Consider the following 24,288-nt stretch of genomic DNA (forward strand, 5'->3'; position numbering starts at 1 on the left):
TATTTGAGTATGTTTGACAGTGCAACAGGGCAGTAACTTTTCCAGTTGCAATTGCAACAAGAATATTGGTTTTGATCATTTCAGTTGCCGTTTTCTTTCATATTCACTCAAGTAATAGTAAATCAATATGTAACAGTCTTTCTCTATATCATGAATCTTGTGGATTTCAGCTGTCTTGTCCACATCTCCTCCAGCATAGATCAGAAGTAGCACTGTATTTTGAGGTGATGGATGGGCTGTGAAAGTATCTCATTTTGACTTTCCAGTCAAACTCCCTCCATATTGGACTGTTTGTTAATTTATGTCCCTCGTTGAATGTTTCCTCCCATTGTTCATCTGTTATTATAACGTTTAATTGTAGTTCCCATTTTTCTCTAAACCCTCATGTTGTTATCTTGGGAATCATGTTGCAATGCTTTATACATTTATTATTACATACCACATTTCCTTATGATTTCATAGATAACTCCATAATTGTAAAAATTTGTAAAAATCCTGCACAGGTAAACTGAACTCTTGAATTTTCAGGGTATACATATCCCACTAACTGTGGGCTATTAAATATATTTAATGTCTTGACGTAACATGTCACTGCAATTTGTTTTGTAGATAAATGTTTACTCAAATTACTTTTAAATGATTAGTTAGTACTGTTCTTAGGGGTACATATGTATGTATGTATGTAATCGACTCAGCCACTTTGTTGGATGCAACTGTACTTTCTAGTGGAGGTAAGTGGAGGTAAACTTGAGTGACATGGTGTTGAAGACTTGGTATGTAACTATTACTATGGTAGGTATTTTTTTCTTTAATAGGCTATTACCAGGGCACATCCTTTTCACGGGATCAATGCCTATATGGTTGTCATAATGTTGTGGTAAAAAAGTTGTGCACCCACTTTATTTTGGCATTCAGTGGTGTCACTAGACCTGAGATAAAGTCTTGCTCCACCAAGTATTTACATATAGAAACGCCACTGTCTGAGGCCCTGTTTACACGACAATGTTTCACGTGACAACACCTAATCCATTAAAAAAAGGAGTGAGTTTACACTGCAGCAGCGGACACAGTGACAATAATGTAGTTAGTATGCTGGGCCATGCGAGGGCGCTGTTGCTTGATTTTGTAATGAAACTACACAGACATCTGCAGAGAACAATACTATAAACGTTAAGAAAATGGAGAGAGCCCAACATTCATATGGACTGATGACGCATCGGATGCTATCAGGGGTGAGTCTCAACTATTAAACTACTGACCTGGACGATAAAACGAGAAAATGGACCGCAAGTAATGCCACTACGGTCCACCATGTTTGTTTACAACTGAATGAGCAGGAGGGAGGGGGAGAGATATACGCATGCGCAGTAACAGGCTCAGTAGCCTCTGGCCGTCTCTGCATGAGGAAAGAGCGGCCGTGAAAGAATCTTTCCACCTTCTGAGTCGGGATAAAAACTTGGCGGATACATTTGGATCGGCACACCGGTGTCGTGTAAATGGACCCCCCTGAAAGTGAAGAAAGTTTTGCGGATACACTCGTATTCGTTGTCATATAAACAGGGTTTAAGCTTGACGGATTTCACAGCCAATGAGGAGAGAGGATTTTGTCCCGCTGTCAAACAGAAGAGAGGAGCTTTTCTCTCTTTTGAGGCGGAAAGGAGTGACGGGACGAGACTTTCTTTCAGCTTCACATCAGGGTTAATTTATTAACGTGGCTAAAAAGACAACACTTCTCTGCTGCTGTAGATTCTATGAATATGTTGATTCTAAGCGGGGAGAACTTTTATCGTGCCTCAATACAGACAAAACACCCTCTCCTGATTGGCTGCAGCACAAATCCTCTCTCTGTCAATCTCAGATAAGCAGCGCCTTTTTCTCCATTGACTGAATGCACAGGTCTTTTTCACCAGCTATCTCAGCCTGTTCTCAGTAGAGCTCACTGGAGGGACTTTTAGACTGACTGAAATTCATGCAAAAGTCTGCATTTGGGGTAATGCACTTTCAATACAATGTTGGTGGACCTGGAACACCTTTGTGAAATTGCTGAAAAACTGTGTATTATCGGACCTTTAACACATTCATCTTGTTAATCATGGAAATATTGTGGTATTTTTACTTCAATCTAAAATACCTGCAACCATTTCCATTAACACGTCTTTACTGTAAATAAACCTAAATAGTTAGGGTCAATCCTGTTAAATATAGACTGCAAGAGTTGAACGATTTGTGTTTTTCAATTTGTTATAAAATCCAGGAAAGTTGATATTTGCATATAATGCATTAAAAAATAGTTTGACTTCAAAGCCTTGCATTATATCAGTAAAATAGGTTTTGTATCGACCTTATATTGTCTTCTTAGTTTCACTTCACTTACTGCTCTCTGAAGTCAAGCGGTCATGACTCAAGAGGCCACCAGCTGAGGGCGCAGCAGGACAAAATATGCTGTGGAGCTTTTGAGAAAGGAGACTAACAGAAAAACTGAATGAGAAGGGCAAATGTAGTATTTGTATTCTTTGCGAAAGAGTACGTGCGAACCTGCGTTTCTACTTGAATGGTGTTGTGCTTCTCTTGAACCCAATGGAGCCCCTTCTAAGAAAGACAGGGAGGAAAAATATCCCAGAAAAAAAATGAATTCTTCATGAATGTACCATCCAGGCGAATAATGGGCCCTCATGAGAGGTTTTAAATGAATTCAAGAAGATTAAAATTACATAAGACGGGATACTGGATGGAACCTATTGCCCTTCTGTGAGAAAGGGATCAATAATCACTTTCCCATGAAGCATTCACAAATTTTGCACGATAAAAGATACCTGTTCTTACAAGCATCTCAACATCTACTGATCTACTTTAAAAAAGGAGTTTGTACATTGTTTGTCACACTCAATCTAATGGAGACAATTTTGTAAAAAGATGGAAAAATCCCAATCATGCAATTGGAGAATCACATTTAGTTCTTAATGACATAGCACCTCTGCATGAGTCATATCATATGACTCATGCAATTGGTTTTGTTGCTGTTGCCTCACATTAGGAGGAACCGGATTTTATCTTGAACCTTTTTTGAGTGTGCCTGTATTCCTTGTGCCTACATGTTTTCATCTCGCTTTACTCCAGCTTGCTCTCTGCTTTGCTTCTGCCGCTTGTTGATAGTGTACCCCGCCTTTCCCCCATTATGAGTCAGGAGAGATTTACCGCAACCCTAACATTTGCAAAGTGAATAGAAAAACTGGATGGATCAACGTTACATACTGACATTATGGTTTGCGACGTATTTTCTATGGTGACATAGATGGTGACTCCCGTCCCCTGGCCAGAGAGTTCCAGCTCCTGCCATCGAGACGGAGGTTTAAAGCCCCGAAACTGAAGACGAGCCGCTACAGGAGCAGCTTTGTTCCTGCTGTCATTTCCTTTTAAAATAAATCTTGAAAGCACCTTACTCTTTGGTCTTGTTATGTAATGAATTTCGACCAGATTTTTTAAAATCTATTCATTGTTCCTTTTTTAACTTCATCAACAAGTTGTCATAATGGTATTTTGGTGGCTCCTTCTTTTTATTGATTTATTGATTTATTCACTCTTTAACCTGTCAGTGAGTCTGTGAGTGCCCGTCTATGTCTGTGTCCCTACTGTCTTTTACTGTCCTGCATTTTAATATATCTGTATCTACTGTCAGATGCCCTCTCTGCTGCACAAAAAAATCTACCTACGGGTATCAATGAAGTTACCTTGACTTTGACCTTGACATGTGTCTGATCATCTGATTAAACTAATGAAACTGAGGGACTCAAAAAATATTTAGCTCTACATTATCATTTGGTTTGTGTCTATATGCACAGAAAATCATGTTTAACGTGTGTACCAAAACCGAACGTTATCGTTTCATGTTCCTTTTGTTTCAGGATAAAAGAAACTAAGAATCAAGTGCTAAACTAGCGACATGTAATATTTTACAAATTTTCGAAAATTATAGTTTCACTCTGAGAAAAACAACAAGCCTCACTGTAACGAGTGAGAAATTGCTTTCGATTCTTTCCCTTATGTGACTCATGGGGAGTTTCCCACCAGCTCATTTGATTTACATTAGAGTTATCGCTGAGCTGCAGATACGAGACATCTAACGTGCATTTCATGGCGGATAAAGTGAAGACACATGAAAGCATCTTTTGATGGACTCTTCTGGATCTGACAGGATCAGAGCTGTCGTCATTCTTCACCTATCAGATTCTTTGTACTTTCCTGAAAACCCGTATTTTCAGCATGTACCATCGCACTTCACTACCTCCTTGACGAGAAATGAGACTGTCTGGACAGTGGGAGCCTTTTATTGTACTTGACTTGTACTCATGGGTTCCAGGTGTGAAAAATATTTCTGAAAAATCCCTGAAGAGCTTGAGCACGATATCAAGGTACATTCTCTTTGCTATCTAGAGAATCACCTTCAAAAATGCCAAACAGAAATGTTTTATAAATACAGAAGATTTCAATGGTGTGGATGTGATTCCTCTTGATCCTCTGCTTCCAAATGGTGTCAGTAATATGGATTTACAACGTGATATGATGTCCCATTACTCAGCAATAACATGTGCTGATGTTATTGAGCTGTCGCCAATTCTTGGTATGGGATCTATTTAAAGTGCCCCGGTTAGATCATATCTGCACGTACTTTGAAACGCTAATCTCAAATCTGAACAACAATAAAGATAGCAGTCCTCGGTCACATGCAATTAGGTGTATTAGCACTGAGAATCCTGGATTCTCTATCACAGATACAAGTATTCTCATGCAACAAACATTGTTTGAGAGACAAGTACTGAAAATGAATTCACATGGAGTTACACAATTCTATATGATGTCTTTCATAAAATACAAATGAGTCTTTTAAATCGTATCCTGGAATCCAAGAATCCTCTCACTGACAATATATGTAGCTTTTTGAACATTTCAGTGCTTTTATTATGGAGAGCAGTGCAATTACACCAAATTTAAGCTTTCACTAGTTCTTTAGAATGTTGAACACTAACAAAACAGGTGAGAAAGAGTTCCCCATTTCTCAGCTTGTGAGTTTGTATATGACCTCCCTGACCAGGTTTATTTTGACTCCCATATTGAAGGATTCGCCATCTTAGTGTTTGACAACACACCAAAGGAAAGAAACTTCCCAAAAAATGAAAGAGAGAAAATTTCACATTCTTGTTATTTGCTCTGTCTGCTGAAGTTAAACAAAAAAAAAGAAAAGAAAAAGAAAATGACTTTCAACTATTTGAACTACCAGGCCCAGTCTGCTTCTTCACAAGAGGGAACAATGCTTTGAGGTTGAGACAGTAATGAGAGGATTGTGCTGATGACACTCATTCAGGAAACCAGAAGACAGAACCTTTGGCTTTTCTACCAAAGAGGAATTCAATAGCTCTGCCACTGAAAGACTCTCTTCCCCCACTGCGATAATAGGGAGATACGCCTTTGCAAGCGTGCATGTTTCTCTTCTCTCACTGCTCGAAGGACACATTATGTAATATCTTTCATTTATGATGTGTACACATAGAAACAGATGCCCCTGATTATGGCAGTAAAGATAAGAAACTGTGAGATCATTTTGCTCAAGAAAGGAAGGCGTAAAAAGATTTTTCACTTTTGGTAGTTGACTGACAAATAAAGTGAAAAAGGTCACTTAAATCTACAATTTGACTCATTTTCTGAAGATGAGATCGTCATTTTCAGTGTGTTCAAAATGACAATTCCCTGATGTGCGATTCAACAAATGTGAGGTTTTACAGGCCCTGATTGAAAGTCCAGAACTTTCAAAAGAACAAATTTCCATTTCCAAATAACACAACAAATTGGAGGCAGTCAAAAAGGAAAGGTTTGCTTTATAGGTGCCTCGTCAGCAAAGTAATGTAGGAATGTTTTCAAATCTTTGATGACGGAGTCGTTGTATTTGGTCCAAGGACGGAATAATTTTGTTGAAGATTTGGAATCAGCGAGCCTCTTCCCAAGAAGTGTGGTCTGAACACATCTGTGATCAGCAGCGACGAGCAGAAAATACATTCAGGAGCAAATTCAGGAGAAAACTACCCACCAGAAGCGGACGTGTCAATAGATACTTATACAGATATGATTTTAGCTTTGGATTGATTTGGGATACAGCGCTACCACTGCCACTATGTTTTTGATTCACTTGGAAGAGATATTAAAAAGTGAGGCGTTCCACAAGGCTTAGTTCCTGGTCCTCTTCTGTTCAGGTTTACAGCCACATGTGCTATAAAACCAGCAAATGACACTGAAATATATTTTGATGTGCCATCCAGTGAATTCCAATAATTACTGCAATCCTTGTATAAATGAAAACGCATACATCTCTTCAGATACGCACCAAAAGTTTGTTGAAAATTTATTTCAGGTAACCGAATAACAAACTAAATGTGTTTCTGTACTTCCTGTCATTAACAGCAATATATATATATATATATATATATAAAATTTTAATCTGTGCAGCAAAAATATCAATGCTAAAGCGTACAGGTAATAAATATCATCTAATGATGGTGACAGATAACGGTCACTCCAGGTTAACTGTCTCTAAGAAGGAATTAATCCAACAGGGAGTTTTCCTCTTGTGCTAATTGGCTCTCTCAGGCATCAGTGTAACACTGGATTGGCCAGTTATCAGATAGGTTAGGGGAATGTCTTTGAGTGTTATGGCATTTCAACTTTGTCCCTTGAGGCGCACTCAAGTGTTTTTCCTACACGCTCACAGGCTAAAGAGGAACATAGTCGTCTGGTTGTGGTGTTTTTTTTTGTCTCTGTTGGAGCGTTTCGTTGAAATTTCATCAGCTGCTTTAATGTCAGAATGACGCTGACTACACACAGGGTAAGTTGCTCTTTGTGTCAAAAGAATCTACAATGAGTGTGTCAAAAGAAAGACAACTTGCTTTAAAGTGGATGTGATTTATTTGAATTCAATTTTCAAAGGCCAATGTGTGAGGCAGAATTAAAAGCACCCTGAAAACATTGGCCATACTCTTTAGGAACGCGCAAGTGGACAAGTGGAGCGTACTGTTGATAGTGAAACCTCTAATCAAATGTTGAGTAAAAGGTGAGCTTTAAAAATCAGTTTTCATTTCAGGCGCACTGTGGGATGGACATCATTGACCTCTTGCTCAAAAACACGGATGAATCTACCAGTTGCTACGGCAACCAACTGTGGACTATCCCAATTAATGATGTACGTATCAGTGAGAACAATTTGCTCTAGAACTGAGAACCTCAGAGGAAAACAACTGAGGGCAGAGACTCAGTTATTCACATTGTGAAAAATTGGTATGCTCGGTGTGAACCATATTCTGAGTTGGGCTCATACATAATTAAGATTAATCTCATCTGTACATGGTTTTGGTTTCATTCTATGTTGTATCAGCTCTAGCTGGCAGCAGAGACGCAGTGAGTCACTGGCAAATGAGCATTAAACATTGAAAGAGCGGCGCGTTTTTGTTCTTGTCTTTGCTCGTGCATCAGAATACGATTATGTGATTAAATCTGTCATTTCAGCTTGGACGTTGTCATATATTGATGTATAAACATCCTCTCTTGCTGTAGACCCTCAGTCCAGAGAGACATGCTACTGATGACTTCTTGGGCACTCTGCTGTATGGAAGCGACTCCTCTTCACTACCAGCATCCCCCCTGTGGTCACCCTGCACCACTGACAGTGGCATCAATGAGGAGCCCCTGATAGATACAATAGGCAGCCCACACAGCACCACCTGCACAGCTTTCCCAGCCATTGACATACCGACTTTCCTTCAGCCAAAATCTCTGGAGAACCAGCTCGCAGGAAATGAAAACATGGCGGATGTATGCATTGATCTTGGTAAGGTTAGATCTGAACAACGAATAAAATTGAAAAAAAAAAAAAAAAAAGTTAGGATTTACCTTTAGGGACAGCTGGGTTGTCTTTCAAATCCAAAGGTTGTTGTGCTGTGTGTGTATGGCTCATTGCAAATGAAATCATGCTTGGAGGTTTTTCAGCTGTGAAAACAGCAAATGCGACAAATTAATTGTGTCATTAAAAAACAGTTCCTGTCCAACATACATGTACTTCCATTTTCCACTAATAGGATTTTAAAACAGTTTTTAACGCTAATGAATCACTAATGAATTTATCACAGTTTAGGTGCTCTGATGTGGTGAAAATGTGGCATATATCAGTAAAGTTAATTTACCATTTAGAAATTACAGCCAAGACACAGAGTGAAGAAAAGGCATCGCTTTAAACACACGTCGGTGAAGTTTGCGGCCGTAAAACAGTAAAATGTCAAGTTAGGAAATAAAAGTGAATCAGGGCACGAGGACAGCCAGGCAACAAACACAGCCAGAGATTGTAGATTTCAGAATCTTGTGGGATAATGAGGGCTATTGACTGAGCCTCTGGCAATAGGCATTTCAAATTGTTTTATCCCCCCCCCCCCCCCATTTCTGGACAATTGTCAGGATAAATGTTGGTGTGATTTCTCATTCATTCATGATGAAACTGGAAACTGTCTTTTTTTGAATAATAGTGCTTTTGAGTTGTGACCCTGTGGACCAAAAATAGGTTTACAATTCATATTGTGCACCAGACCCGAAACACACAGGGATGTTGAACAGAAAACAATGTCACATGTGACGTTACAGGCACAAAACGTGATGGGAGGTCCCTGTGATCACCCCGTGCCTTTTGTGACGCCACTTGTTTTCACGTGTGCACCTGTACGCCGTTTTTTCAGGCCACTTGGCAGACAGGTTGTTTCGAGTATCTTGGCCAACTAATCACAGGTCTTATTTGGAGTTAGCCCACTTCAGTAGCGCCAGTCTCTTGATGTAATCCCAGACTGAATTGACGATGCTGAGATCAGGGCTCTGTGGGGACGACACCATCTGCTGCAGGGCTTCTTGTTGACTCTGGCTGTATGACTGAGGATGTCGTCCTGCAGCACTATTAATGTGATACTGATTAAATGCCCCCCCCAGTGGCATCCTGGTGATGGTTTTAAATGTAAAATATCTTAAGAGCCAGAAAAATGTGCACAGCGCTGTTTGTGATGTTTAGTTAAGCAGAAAATGATGCCGCAGAATGAATTGCATTGTAGTTAGTTTCGGATTAATTGTTAAAAGAGCAATGTTTCAATTTACCTCTGCTGATTAACTTTTTTTTTTTTAATTGTTTTAATTCAACATGTAGATTGGGCGTCTGATGGCCTTATTGAGGAATCTGAAATTGCACACCACCTCACCGCAAACCACAACCCCCTGATACCACCGAGTCCTGCTACGCTCACAGTGAAAGAGCTGCTGTTATCCAACCTGGGACAGAAAGTAAGAACAGCTGCATATTTCTGTGAAGTTTAATAGAACTTTTGTCTAGCTTTCTAGTTTGAAATAATAATGAAAAAAGAAAAAAAATCAGCTTGGGTGTCATGAATAAATGAAATCTCAAATTACGGTATGCTCCAGTGCTTCTCTTGATAATTTCAGGCCAGAAACCTACTTGAGGTGACCTGCAAGGGCTCTGGGGAAAAAAAGGGCACTTTTGGCACCATGTACGGCACACTGAATTTTATGAGGTGGAATATTCTGTCCATCTGTTTCACAGGCACAGCGAATCCCCCAGCACGCCCTGCAGGAGCTTGTACTTAATGAGGATGAGAAGAAGCTTCTGGCCAAAGAAGGGCTCAACCTGCCCAGCAAATTCCCCCTGTCCAAGGTGCATGAGCGAGATACACGTAATGCGCTGGAGATGTCTCTAAACACCCACATTCACCATCCACACACACACACCTATAAATCAAAATCAATATCCCCAGTCACAGTCCTAACAGTTTGTCTCTAACCTCCTTCTCACAAACTAGTTTCATCTCACATATCCTTTTTCTTTTCTCTCTCCATCCTTTCTTGTTCCTTTCCTCCCATATGTTTCATCTGTCTGACTAGTTTGAGGAGAGGGTTTTGAAGAAGATCCGCCGGAAAATCCGCAACAAGCGGTCGGCTCAAGAGAGTCGAAAGAAGAAGAGGGAGTATGTTGATTGCCTAGAAGGAAGGTAGGAACCTGCTGCACTGGGCCGCGTTTTCACTTTGCAACAAATTATAATGAGTTTGTTTGGTCATACACTCAAATAACATTAAGAGAGTGCTACTTAGATGAAAAGGGAACATTTATCAATGCTTGGTAATTAAGCGTTAGTGATAAATGGTTGATTAAAGCATTCCCGTTGGCTGAAATCTGTTGTTTTTTTCATTTAGGAAAAAAAAAACTACTTCATAGAACTAATTTAGGACACGGTCTGTTAGGAGTAAAAAAAACAAAGAGTAGAGAAGCAGCAGCTGTCACGCCAGACGACACAAAGAACAATCTGAAACTTACCGAAACATTTTCAAAAGGGAATAATCCTGAGAGAGCTGGGTTGAAATTAATTGATATCAAGGGGATTCCGTGCAAAAACTCCACGTTTAAATAAGTGAGGACGTGTACAAAGGGACAGGATGATTTGATCACGATGAAGAAGACGGGCTGAAATCAATCTAATTCAATAGGATTTCAATACAACACAGCTGAGGTTACATTGCGACATGTAACTGTGCTGGATAGACGCCCATAAAAATACCACATTAGTACCATTGATACTGGAAAACAGTGTTGGTATTCATACCTGGAGGACATTTGTGTGTAATAATAATAACTAAAAAAAACATTCAATGATTTGTATTGTGAGAAGACTTGTGCTGAATAATGTTTTCTATCATTGATGCAAAGAGTTCTCTGACAAAATGTCTTTTGAAAACTCCAGAGGAAATCCTGTCAGTGCCATACAGGCGCCATAGTTTTCCACACTAGACAATCACATTGTCTGAGGAACTCACACAAATTGAAACTGAATTGTTGTGACAGAAAAATAACCGAGCGTGTGACTGTGAAAATAACTCTTTTGGAAATAACTGCTCCTTTCAGTTCAGGACATGTTATTCTCCCAGTTAGTTCTCATTCGTTTGCACTGCCTCGCAATCATTAAGTAAAGATTGATATGATTTATTATACACCTGCATTATCTTGAGAAGATAAAACGACCTTTGGTTAAACTTGAACAACGCAGACACACGTTTCCAAAACCTTCATTTACGATTAAAATTGCTTTGCATAATGGACTCAATTCAAAATATTACTAAATGTTTCAACTTGCTCTTAAGGTTAAACTTTATTATTTATTCAGTTATGTCTTATTTGTTTTGCTTTTTTTGCATTGCTCTGTTATGCTTGATGTTTGTTTTATTGTGTACCCACTTGTCTGAAAAAAAGTTAAAAAGAAAATTGAAAAAAATTCTTGGTTATTTTACTGCCGCCTCAATTTACAGCCTGTTTATTAGTCATGTCTAAACTCTGTACTGTGGGGATGATTCAGTTAACTTCATTCCTCAAGTACAAGTGTTGTCACGTATTAAATGAAACGAAAAGTTCTCACACAGTACTGATACTTCAGCTTTTTGTGCCTTACTTTGGAAAACGTACAATATTGTAATAGCCAGCAGCACAACGGAGCAGCCAAAACATTTTAGTGGTGCAGTTGCAGAAGGGATTCAGCAGACTCTCATGAGGATGTCAGTATCTGACAACAGAGAGCAGTGGGTTTTTTTTTTTTTTTGCCAAGATGTAGTTCATTTGATTCTCCGTCCTCAATCTCTTTCTCCAGGCTGTGCAATGTAAGCCGTAGCACATGATTGGTTGCCCTTTGTATTAAATTAGTTGATCCTGCCTGCCTTCCTCCCACAGCACAGCTCTGCCACGCCATCATTTCTGCAAACAATGCAGCGTGGGAGAGCATACAGTTCAGTCCTCAGATAGCGCAGTCCATCTATGTCCCCAGTTGCTTTTGTTTCCTTAGCGTGCTCTCTGGTATTGTTCATCAGTCCCACTAGGTCACGTGTCAGTTTTCTTTTCTATCTGATGCTGGGCATCAGATTCTTCATCCACCATTATAATAATCCTAAACCCTCTGAGAACAAATATGCAGTTCTGGCACATCAAGTAGCATAAACAACAACAAAAAAGTGTGTTTTTAAAGCAGACGACGATCAATATACTTTCATTTTCAATCATCTCCAGAACATTTTGACCTTTTTGTCAAACATCCATGAGAAATTGAGCGCACAAGAAACTCTCTGAACAATCCTCCGAGAGCCCACTCATAGTTTTGGAAATTGTCATTGACGATACTGCAGCTTTAAAAAAATCACCTCATCCAAGTTGGGACTTTGTTGCTTGTGGATCACGCGACTTTCATGACATGAAGAAAGGGGCACTCCTGCCTGACAGACTCAAAATTCTCCTTTAATTAAACCAGCTTCAAGCAGAGCGCATCAACGTGGTAGGATTATTAGTCAGATAACAGAGGATGACTCAGAGTGACGAAAACAGACGGTCCAGATAGCAGAACAAGTATATGGGAGGGGTTGATGAATGGGGACCCTTCATGGCAGATTGGGGTGCAAGATAATAGCCAACAGACGGATATTGGCAAGGAGAGAATTTGGGCATCATATGATTGTCTTTTTTGATTGTCATCTATCCTAATTTTTATGTATATTTCCTCTCTCTCTCTCTCTCTCTCTCTCTCTCTCTCTCTCTCTCTCTCTCTCTGTATTGCTGCAGAATGTCCGCATGCAGTGCTCACAACCTCGAACTACAGAGAAAGATCCATCAGCTGGAAGAGACCAACAAGTGAGTCTTCAAGTTTGGCCAGTGAGGGCAGAAACCGAGGCTCTGTGAAGAATTGATATTCACAAATGTTATATTTCTTTATTTTAAAATGCAACATCCATTTGATCAAGAAAGCCATGCTGAAATATGATAACGGGTATAATTTCTTTTGCATGCGTTTTCCTGGCCAAAACAGGCAGGGACACACACACACACACACACACACACACACACACACACACACACACACACACACACACACACACACACACACACACACACACACACACACACACACACACACACACACACACACACACACACACACACACACACACACACACATGTTAACAAAGAATATACTGTATGTGATTTTCACTGGAATAGGAGGGTTGTAGAGTAAGGCTCAGTAAGATTTATAGAGCCTCATCCTCTCAAACAAATCAGACCCTACATTAATTTGAAACTACTATTATGTGTCATACAAATACTTTTTTTTTTTTTATCTAAACAAGCTTGTTTAGCTCTGGTGGCTGCAGCCTCTGTAAAAAAAAAGGCATCATGGATTCAGGCCAGCTTTATTGCTTTGAAAATCTGTATTCAACGTGTTTGAGATGTGGCATGAAAGATGTCCGACAAAAGCGCCTCTCAGAATGTGCTGAGAATATTTATTGACAAATATTTATGCTTGTCTCTTTTTTTCTGACTTACATTGATGAACCCACCTTATAGGATGCTGATGAGCTGGTGAAGGAAAAGAAAAAAGGAAGCTCCAATATACAGCACAATGACCAGACTACAAAGCCAAATCGATTTTTAAGCTTCACATTTTCTGACTCTGCTTTCACTTCATTTTGCAGCCTCATTATGTTCCTTTTCCTCCTGGCAGTGGGTCTGTAATAAAGTGAAACCAAACATAGCAGAGCGACAGACAGCTGTACATTACCCAAGAACCTGGTGCTCTTCCTTTCCTGCTCAGTTGCCAGAGATCAGTCAAGCTGAAAAAAAAAAGAAAAGAAAAGATGCCCGTTTTTCACATGTGGCCCCTTTTTTGCGAGAAATCTACACAGTCTCTTTCATTTTCTTGCTTGTGTTTGTGTTTGTGTTGCAGAGCTCTGCTGGAGCAGCTAAGCCAGCTTCAGGCTCTCCCAAATAGCTCCAGCAAGTCAGCACACAGAGGAACCTGCATTCTGGTGAGATTCACTACAAAAAGCCGAACGTTAATTTGTAGCCTAGAGAGGTTTTTGTTTTTGACCGACAGCTTATTCTTACCTGCTAAATAATAGATAAAAACATACAGATGATCAATAATAAATTCTATATAACCCGGGCACATCATTAAAAACCAGTCTTTGTCCCTCCGACCATGGCTGCAGCTTACGTCTAACATCCATCCATCCATCCATCCATCTTCTCCCGCTTATCCGTTTCCGGGTGGCGGGGGTGGCAGTCTGAGCACTGTCACCCAGATCACATTGTACCGATTAAGAACCTTTCCTGCGGGTGATGAGCCCACGGGAAGGTGGCGCCCGACGTGGGACACTAACCCACTACCCTGAGAGTGCAAGTCTCATGCTCTACCAACTGAGCTAGCCGGGGGCCGTCTAACATCTGATTTGAGTCAAATGTTTGAAACGCAGCACCCATCGCCCGTTGACAATTTCTTTTTCTAGGTTAGATATAATAGCTCTGTTTGGCTTCAATCATTTCCCTCTGATCCTTCTTCTGATTTACCCCTCTTTGTCCTGTTGTTTGTATTTATGTGCAGGTCCTGCTCCTCTCTTTCTCCCTGCTCATTTCCTCGAACCTTCAGCCAGACCCTTACAGCCAACTCAGTCAGGCAGACTACGCCAAGGCTAAAGGTCAGTGGAAATGTGCACGCGATTGTGTTTTATTCTCCTCACAAGCAAACACACTCACGCCTCTCCATTTCTCTGCCTCTCAGTGTCATCACGCTCCCTGCAGGCGGTGGATGAAGTGCGAGACGTCCCTCCTCCTCCTCTGTCTCCGCTCTCCATCTCGGGGGGCTTTGACGCCCTGCGCAGCCTGACGGAGAAGCTCTGGCCCTGGACAGATCTCCCCACTGCGGGCGTCTCCTCCACTCACCACCGGGATCACAGGCACCGGGACGATCATTGATTCAAACAGGAGACGGAGCAGGTGCAGCATCCAAATGAGCAGAATAATTGCTTTTCAGTTTCTGTCTCCCACTACAGAGGCTGAGAGAAATGTTGTGGTGGTGTTCCAGCACGCAAACATCTAGATGAAAGACGTTTCTGAAGGAAACCTTCTGTTTGAAACAGGAGTTGACGATGCAATCTTCCACCGAGGATGTACGTTGGCATCTGAGAAAGGAAAAGCGTCTCAGACCTCGTGGATTGTGTGCTGATTATACCACTGGTGTATCATGTATACATGAGTCTCCTGTAAAACAAATGTATTTTCACTTTTGTATCCTATATGGCTTAAAAACAAGGAGCAGTACCTCAGTTTTTGAACAGTTCAGTGCAATGCTGGTGACGCAGACTAGAACATTGGTATTTTAAGAAAAGCTGTGAGAACAAAGCCTAAAAACAAAGTCAATATATTAATATATATTACAGGATGTTTTTTTATATGAGGTGATGCAAGATATTTAGACAAGAAAGTAGAAAAATACGGTTAGATTTTGGGAGGTACATTGTCAGGTTGTTGCAGTACAACATAAGAATCCCCTAAATCTGCTTCTGTGAGTAACTGCCGAGTGTTCGCGTTATGGGTCATAATGACATCGTTTGACAGTTATTGAATGAATAACCTGCGAGAAAATCTGGGTTTGATTTTAGAATGAGGCCTTTCTGAATGGAATGTACATGTTGCCTACGTCTTATGTGACTGTTTCATCATTTTACCCACAAATAAAAGAAATGTTGGATGGTTATAGTTGGTAAATCGCAACCGACTGACTGTTTTGAGTGTTTGTGTGGGTGAGAGAGATAATCTGTCTCTCTTTTCTACTTATGTGATGGACTGGTATCAACCTGTGCAATGTCTAGGGTGCTCTGCTCAGAGTCAGATAATGTGGAGTTCAACGTCCCGATGGATGGATGGATGGATGGATGAAGCTACCACATGCCGTGTGATAACATCTGTTTGAATCCAAAGCCATGTCTACTGTGATCAGTTATATTACATGTATAACTGTCATATCAGTAAGTTACCATTTGCCCTAAAGCACTGCAGTGGAGAAAAAAAACACACATCATAGTTTCACTTGCATTGACAGCACATTGTCAATAAACATGATTCTGAGAGTTTGATTTGTATTTATACATCTATTTTTTCAGTTGGGTCTATAAGGATGTTTGGCTTGGAAAACATGAGAACTATTTCTGTCATGCACTGAACAACTTCTGCTCTTCGGATGAAAACAAAGCAGACATTGTTTCTTTTAAAGAAGAGAACATTTAAGCAAACGTGAACCACAAATACAACATGCAGCCGCTGTGAGCCAGGAATGAAATATTGATGCGACAGCTATGTCCCGTGTTGAAGTGGAGTGAGTTCAAGAGGAAAGGAGAAATCCAATAAGGTTGGAGAGAGGCCACTGGTGGCAAAGATCATAAATTCTGACAATTTTACAAGGACGGTTTGGGGGTTCATGGATATTTGAGCAGAGCAGTGATGATCCTGCAGTCACGACTTGGACATGTACTGATGGTACAAATTAAAATAGGAAAGCCTGTTTTAACTTAAGCCGCGGGTGATATTTATTCAAAAATACCCCAGAAAATCATTGCAAGTGATATTTCTTTTCAATGTTTAAATCTGACCTTGACCAGAGGCTCTTGTTGATTTACTGTTAGATATATTTCATGGCTATTTAAGATAATTAACTTCTAATAATTGCTTGAATTCAGGGCTATGTTGGTTTGTTTGACTCTACACATTATCATTCTGAAGCAAGGATGACGTTACAGGTAGAATTTGGTCTCAGCTTTACAGTACTATCATATTTTATGCATTATATTAGTGACGAAAGAAATCATTCAATGTGAATTAAATATTGTCCTGTCCATGATGCACCTACCTGTAAAGGGTGAGTCTAATGAGCGTCCTTGGTCAGCTAAGAATGCATATTTGAATAACATAATTAAGGGTTTGAAAACCTGACCGTAACATACCAGAACAATGCCACAGTTCTCTATCAAATAGGTTAAATTTTATTCATATATTTTTTCCTTGAATAACAGAAACGTTCACTGAGGTTCATACAAAAATGACCATAACCTGTTATATCTGTGCTAATTTATACTCTCATTTAAACAATGAAAGTACAGGAATGCATTGTCAGTATGTGTATTTCCATTTGTGTTTAGGTTAACAAAAACAAAATCAACAGACAAAGTGAAAGAAATAAAAGTCAACATCTTCAATCTTCATCGAGGGCTTGAGTGGAATGCAGTGACTCCCTGCACAGAGCGGTTTGGGGTTAAACTCCCACTGTATTGGCATTTCCATCTATACTAATGGTCGATAAACACACTAGGAGAAAAGAAAACTCTGCAATGTTTTACTTTCATTTGAATTTGTGCCCAAATGTAAATTATGTCAGGCAAAAACAAAACAGGTATAACAACGTTTTTTTGTTTTTTTTCCCAACGATCTTATCTGGACCTACCAATCAAATCTTCAAATAAAGGTTTTGACAAAATACAAACAAAAAAGATAGACATACATTGTAGCTAAGATACAGCAGTCAAAATGTTTGTGAAGCTGATAAATTAAAAACCATTTGATCAGACTGTTCAACTGTTCAACTCAGGCTGCTTGCTTCAATTTATTCTAACCTGGTCTACTTTTTTTTTTTTTTTTTTCAACATGCAGCAAATCACTGCAATATACTGAATGAACTCCAACTACTGGGTTGCCAACGGTGACCCATAAATAATGAGAAGGGAGCGCGCGCGCGCGCGTGCACACACACACACACACACGCACACACACACACACACACACACACACACACACACACACACACACACACGCACACACCTCTTATTTGGCAACTTCTCAAAGAATGATAGTTAATTCATCATTCTTCTGATGTGCATCGTTGCAGATGAATATTTAGCCCACGGAGCGAGGAAACCTTTCTGACTGCATCATGCTCTATTATTTACTTATAATTCATATTAAAGGTTTTATCAAAGTGGGACATTCACTATTTCCATCAAATGAGAAACAACATTAATACGCAGGACATGCAAAGCCGCTAAGCACAATACCCAGTAACACATTAGTAACAAATGAATAAATAAAAGGGGGGAAAAAACACCCAACTTAATCATGAACCAGGGACGGATTGTTTTCTGCGTTGGTTTTCTATAATTCAAAGAAGATAATCTTCTAACTTTGAAGGGAAATCACCTTTTGATTCAAAACCTTCTTCAAACATGTTTTTTTAAAATTGTAAAATAAAATACTTAATGGTTTGTTTTGTATCAGGTTAAACAGAGGACACTTGATGGAGCGCGTGCCGGTCCTGGAAGCGTCCAAAGTGCGCCATCAAGTGGTGTCCTGAGCGCCTCGGTCAATATAAAAGCCTCCCGTTCCGGGACGCCATCAGTCAGCTTCAGTGAGAAAGAAGAGGCAGCTGCGCCATGTCACACTTCTGGCTGTAAAAATGATGCGGATTCATCAGCTTTTTATTTTGATATCTCAACATTCCTCTCCTGGGAAAACTATAAAAAAAAAATGCGCACAGAGACGCGCATTACGCATCTGTGAGCTCCGTCAGGCAGGAAACATGAAGATTAGTAAATCCCAATTTCTGCACCCAGTCTCTGGAAGTTAGCCCTGCAGGAAAAGGACCACCCGGAAACTTTTGAGTTTTTACACAGTAAACCCTGCTGCTGATGTGCAGGACCATGCAGAGCAACAGCAGCTCCTCCGGACCTGTGGCCGCTCTCAATGTGTGCGGAGGAGAAGACAGTGACATTTCCGAACTTGTCAGCCCAAAAGAAGCAACCTCTCACCTGCCTGCTTTTAACCTGTCACTGAACTGCTGGCTGCACATCCTCTCCAAAGAGTCCTCTGTGGATCTGCATGGGGACAGCGCGAACCTGGCGGTGGGTTTAACTTTTAATGCAGATCCTCCTGGAGAAGAATAATATATTTGACATAGTTGCGCATGAATTATTAACTTATAATAATATCTGGTTAAAGTTTGCACGGATGTTTTTGTTCCCTCCGCCTCATAATTACTTTATTATTTGAGCTCTTTGTAACAATCCAGCTATGAAAACGAAACACAAAGTAAGTGAATTTTGTTTATGCTTCTGGCAGGTGCGAGTTCTGATTGCCATGGTGTATCTGGTGGTGTGTGTCCTGGGGCTGGTGGGAAACCTCCTGGCTCTCTTCCTCCTGCACTCCCGCCGCAGGCGTCACCATCACTCCTCCATCGACTGCTTTGTGATGAGCCTGGCACTGACGGACCTCCAGTTCGTCCTCACCCTGCCCTTTTGGGCCGTGGACACAGTGCTGGACTTCCGCTGGCCTTTCGGCCGGGTCATGTGCAAGATTGTGAGCTCGGTCACCACCATGAACATGTACGCAAGTGTTTTCTTCCTCACGGCCATGAGTGTGACGCGTTACCACTCTTTGATCACCTCCCTGAAGATGGGAAGTCCGAGGACTGCCACTGCCAGAGCAAAGTGGGCCAGTTTAACCATTTGGGTGGTGTCACTGGTGGCTACGCTGCCTCATGCGTTTTATTCCACAACAGTCCAGGTTTGTTGAATCGAGACTCATCCAGCAGCCCTGAGTTGCTTATCTTATTAAATGATATGCCTTCTGTTTTTGTTCACATGCCCTGATCCGTTTATTACGTTTGCAGGTGTCCGCAGATGACGAGCTGTGCTTGGTTCGATTCTCCGACTCGGACTCGGGTCGCTGGGATCCACAAGTCCTGCTGGGACTCTATCAAACACAGAAGGTCCTTCTGGGATTCGTTGTTCCCTTGATCATCATCTCGGTGTGCTACCTCCTCCTGCTGCGGTTCATCCTGAGCCGGCGTGTGGTCGGCAGCGTGGTCAGCGGGAGTGTCTCAGAGAGGTCAGAGTGCGAGGAAGGACGCCACCGTCGCCGCTCCAAAGTGACCCGCTCCGTCACCATCGTGGTTCTGTCCTTTTTCATCTGCTGGCTGCCCAATCAGGCTCTCACGTTGTGGGGTGTCCTGATCAAATTTGACTTGGTGCCCTTCAGCAAAGCCTTCTACAACGCCCAGGCCTACGCCTTCCCCCTGACTGTGTGCCTCGCTCATGCAAACAGCTGTCTGAACCCCGTCCTTTACTGCCTCATTCGGAGAGAGTACAGAGCCGGACTGAAGGAGGTCCTGCTGAGAATTTCCCGTGCCCTCCAAAATATCTTCACTGTGGCTCTGAGAGGGAGGCGAGTGGAAGAAGCCCCAGCCGGCATGGTCATGATGCATAAACGCATCAATATGTGATATATCCTGCTGAGACAATAGACAATTCTGACTGCTTGGAAAAAAAAAATATATATATATATATAAAGTCTATTTTCCATGTGTAACATTGTCCCTATTCATACACAGATGATCCTTCAGAATTCAATTCTATTGTATGTGCCCGCCCTTTTTTTACTTCCTGTCTGACGTTTACTGCCACTGTCATTCATTCATTCAATCACTTCTTAAACATGTACCTGTAAATACTGTAAGCCCTTTTGGATGTAATTTCCTGCACATTCTTGAAAAAGATCGAGCCCGAAAATCAGTTGCATATTAATGTCCTGTTAAGTCCACTTTACTTTCCAACCACGCACATAAATAAATAAAATAAAGTCCTTAAATAGTGAATTTACAAATGAATTATTTGTACTTTTGTGCAGCTCAAGTACCCACACAGTTAATCGCACAGACTATACTTTACATCATTTACACTGTCTTACCCTTCACAGGAAGAAAAATCTGGGACATCTGGCAATCTGACATGAAACCTTCCACTATTTTCTCCGCGTGTTCTTTGCTGTACCGCTCGTGATCCGTCTTGTGAATACATGTGTTGAATGTGACATTCAATAAAATGAGAGCACAAAAGAGTTTAGCGATGCATCGGGAAAGTTAATCTCCCCTGCAGTCAACGCCATGAAGACGAGGCAGTCAGCCGAACAAAGGCGGGACCACGTTTTTGCCCTTTTCCAACCTTTAAATCTTGAACACGGATAACCATCTTCAGCTGCCCACACAGTTCACATATCAGTAGTGCTGTTGCTCCATTGTGTGGCACTCTGGCAGTAATTACCGCTCCAATCAGAGCGACAGATTTATCCAACAGGTTTCACTGTTTGCTCTGATGTTGGTATTAAGATGGCTGGTTACCATGGGAACTTGCATCTTCCAGTTATAAACGAACCCCCCCCCCCCCAAAAAAAAAAAACAATGAACGCAAGATTCCAGAGGAAGAATTGTTTGAAAAACTGGGCCAGTGCCCTTTTTCACATAACTGTGGCAATGCAGTGGAAAGAAAAATACCAAAACATAGCTATTTCCTTAGATTTAATGGGAACATTTAGAAACTCATCCTACAACTGAACTGCTTTCTCGTCAAGTACAAAACAATGGCCAGTGACACTTCACCCACCCACACGCCAGATGGATGTCCTATTTTAGAAGCTGCTACACATCATGAGAAAAAAAAGAAAAAAAACAAGACCTGTCTGACAGAAACAAGCGTTGCAATTTTGTCCAAGGGAGCAATTTCACGGAGTCCTCCTGATGAAATACCACTTGAGGAAATTCATGTGTGAGTGCTGTTCATACGTGACCATGTACATCCTGCACGGGTTACTGGCTTACGACAATTACGCGCTTAAGATGTTTGTTTCCCGAGAGAGAGATGGTCACACATAATGAGCATGATTTACAAATATAAAAGACATGGAAATGGGTCAAGTTTGTGTCAGACTTACACAATGGATGAAATAATATGTCTGCATGCAAAGTTGCTGGTATAACCAGGAAAACATTTACATGAACGAGAAGTCCTGAGTGCAGCAGAGTCTGGGTGTGCCAAGGCCTCCTTATTCAACTTATTGCCTGTGTGTCTTATTGATCTGATTCTCCTCTTTTCTCCACTTTCCAGGGTGCCTCCTGTCTGTGTGACGTCTTACTGATTTAATCTGGTCATGAAGTCGATGCAGGCAGCATTTGTAAACCAAAATCCAGCAAAACCACTTTTTTTTTTTTTTAATAATGTATGACAACTAGATTATATACATTTGAAAACCCCAACTCAATTCAGATTATTAAAATGCAAATCATTAATCATTTATACATCATACATTCCATATGGGTTAAATATATGGGTTATTCTATATGGGTGATGTTACACAACACATCAATGGTGGCTGTCATATATATATATATATATATATATACGCCAGTACTCAATCCAGCAACCGTTTCCCTTTTGTCCAAGCTGTAGTCAGGATGATTCATAAAGGTGACATATATTATGCATTTGCATATATAAAAAGATGTACATCTGAAAGAAAAATGCAAGACCTACTTTATTACATTACCAACCCATGGTCCCCAACAACATTAAAGTCAGAGCAGTAGTCTGCTGCTGCAGAAATAAGAGATTCCTCCCAATTTATTTCCTCTTCACTCACCTGCACCTCGCTGCCTTCATCTTTTGTCGTAGCCGTCATCTTTTACCTTTGTGAATGAGCACGATGGCTGCCACTACACATGAATAACCAGGGTAATCGCTACACTTGAGTATCATAATAGTATATTTGATGATCCAGTATGGATTGTCAAAATTGCTGTACTTGTTCTTCAAGTACGGTATTGTTCCAAATACATCCTTCCCTGAAAATAGGTCTGAAAAACTGGGGTTGGGTTCTGTGTTGCAATCAGCCTTTGGTTTGGTGTCAATAATAACGGGGCCTCTATATTGAAAGAAATATGAAAGGCACGATACATTGGCACCTGAAGGAAGGAAAAAGGAAAATGTGAAAAACTGTGTACAGAAAGGCACCTAAGTCCGTATTCAACCTGGGAATATATTTTCACTGTGAGGTGAGAGTATTAATATCTGCACCACCTGGCAGCTCACAGGAAGCCGAGGTGAATGTAAATAAACACAGAATGGAATGAATTTGCAAATCTCATTAAGATCGAAGGTCAACAGTACATAGTGGTGATGTTTGGGACCCCGAGCAGCACTTCATTAAAAACAGGCTTGATTCTCTACTGGATATCACCGCAAGGAAAACTCTTCAGGTAATCCTTGTTTGTGAACCCAGTTTACGGAGAAAACAAACAAATGCAATGACACTGGGTTAAAGCTTATCTGCGATTACATCAGTGCTCATGACGTAAACAGTTCCTGGATCTGTAAGGACAACCCCAATGCAGGAACGTAGATAAATTATGTTCCAATCAAGACAACATGTCGGGGAAGGTTTTGCATTTTTCAGCAGGGCGATGTTTATGCATTTCCCGCAACAGTATGTTAGGTACTAAACTAACCAGCCTGCAGTCCACACAGTTCACCATTAGAAAACCTTCGGAGCAGCTTAAACAAAAAACTAAACAAATATTTACAGACAGTTTTCAATCCTTTGATGAATACATTTTGTATTTTATATTTGCATAATTGTCACAAAAAGATAATAAAATAACAACAACAACAACAATAACAATAATAATAATCATTGCATTCACATCTAATACAGTGTGCAGCCCCCCTCACAGTTCGAAAGGTGGCGAGATTCTTGTCAACACGTGCTGGTGTTCTTTTTTTCTTATTTGTATAAAGAAACATGCACAAGCTGAGCGGTATGAAATCAACCGATGAGTCAGAGAGCACTTTAGGAATGGCAGGTCAATCGATTAAGGAAGGTAATCACTGTTGTTGAAATAATTGTAGCTGTACCTCAGCGTCAGGAGACAGGGACACTGAATGTGATGAGCGAAAGCAAAAGGAAGAATAATTTGTGCAGAATTGTAGAGAAACACAGTCTGAAACCAGGCGCTCATGACTGCACCTGCTTCAGTAAAGTTACACATATGAATGGCAATCCGTTCGTCTACTGTATATCACAATGCCGACTCTGAAAAACGTCCCGCCACCTCCAGATCTAATGTCTTTGGAAAGACTCCATTGTTGTGCAAAACAGAACGCCAATGACCTCAGACCAGTAGCACTGACCTTCCTCGTCAGTGAGAAAACCAGTTAAGATGAGCTTCTGTAGGAGAAATGAGACTCCCTCCCATTTGCTCACGGCGCTCCGAGGTGTGGAAGATGCTGTGTGCCATCTTCTCTACCTCATTCATCCTCATCTGGAAGGAGCAAAGTCTTTTGTATGGCTGCTTTTTAAAAAAAAATTTGTTTTCACTTTTCCTCCACATACAGATTTTATACACACAGATATTTTAGACACATATACGACTTTGACCTTATTTTTCCAACCCACTATATTCCAAGTAAGGGTTGCAGGGAGCAGCTCCCCATTCGGTCACAGGGTGAACGTATGGTGATAAACAT

The 24,288-nt window shown here is 40.8% G+C and overlaps 2 protein-coding genes across 2 annotated transcripts; both read left to right on the forward strand.

The window, feature by feature from the left end:
* Positions 1 to 6,668: 6,668 nt before the first annotated feature.
* On the forward strand, positions 6,669 to 15,662 carry LOC308121548 (cyclic AMP-responsive element-binding protein 3-like protein 3-A). Its single transcript, XM_080482823.1, has 10 exons — positions 6,669 to 6,871; positions 7,127 to 7,225; positions 7,597 to 7,870; positions 9,221 to 9,354; positions 9,632 to 9,742; positions 9,970 to 10,076; positions 12,680 to 12,748; positions 13,839 to 13,920; positions 14,496 to 14,589; positions 14,673 to 15,662. The coding sequence occupies exons 1-10, from the start codon at positions 6,851 to 6,853 to the stop codon at positions 14,864 to 14,866; spliced, it is 1,185 nt and encodes a 394-aa protein (XP_080338949.1). The 5' UTR covers positions 6,669 to 6,850; the 3' UTR covers positions 14,867 to 15,662.
* A 2,974-nt stretch (positions 15,663 to 18,636) lies between these two features.
* Positions 18,637 to 20,216, forward strand: LOC308121538 (relaxin-3 receptor 1-like; the record flags this gene model as incomplete). The annotated part of the gene is made up of 3 exons (XM_080482813.1): positions 18,637 to 18,837; positions 19,055 to 19,498; positions 19,605 to 20,216. 3 exons carry the CDS (start codon positions 18,637 to 18,639, stop codon positions 20,214 to 20,216), a joined length of 1,257 nt encoding a protein of 418 aa, XP_080338939.1.
* Positions 20,217 to 24,288: the final 4,072 nt, after the last annotated feature.

Source organism: Lipophrys pholis (assembly GCF_963383615.2).
Source record: "Lipophrys pholis genome assembly, chromosome: 1".
In the NCBI taxonomy this organism is placed as follows: Eukaryota; Metazoa; Chordata; class Actinopteri; order Blenniiformes; family Blenniidae; genus Lipophrys; species Lipophrys pholis.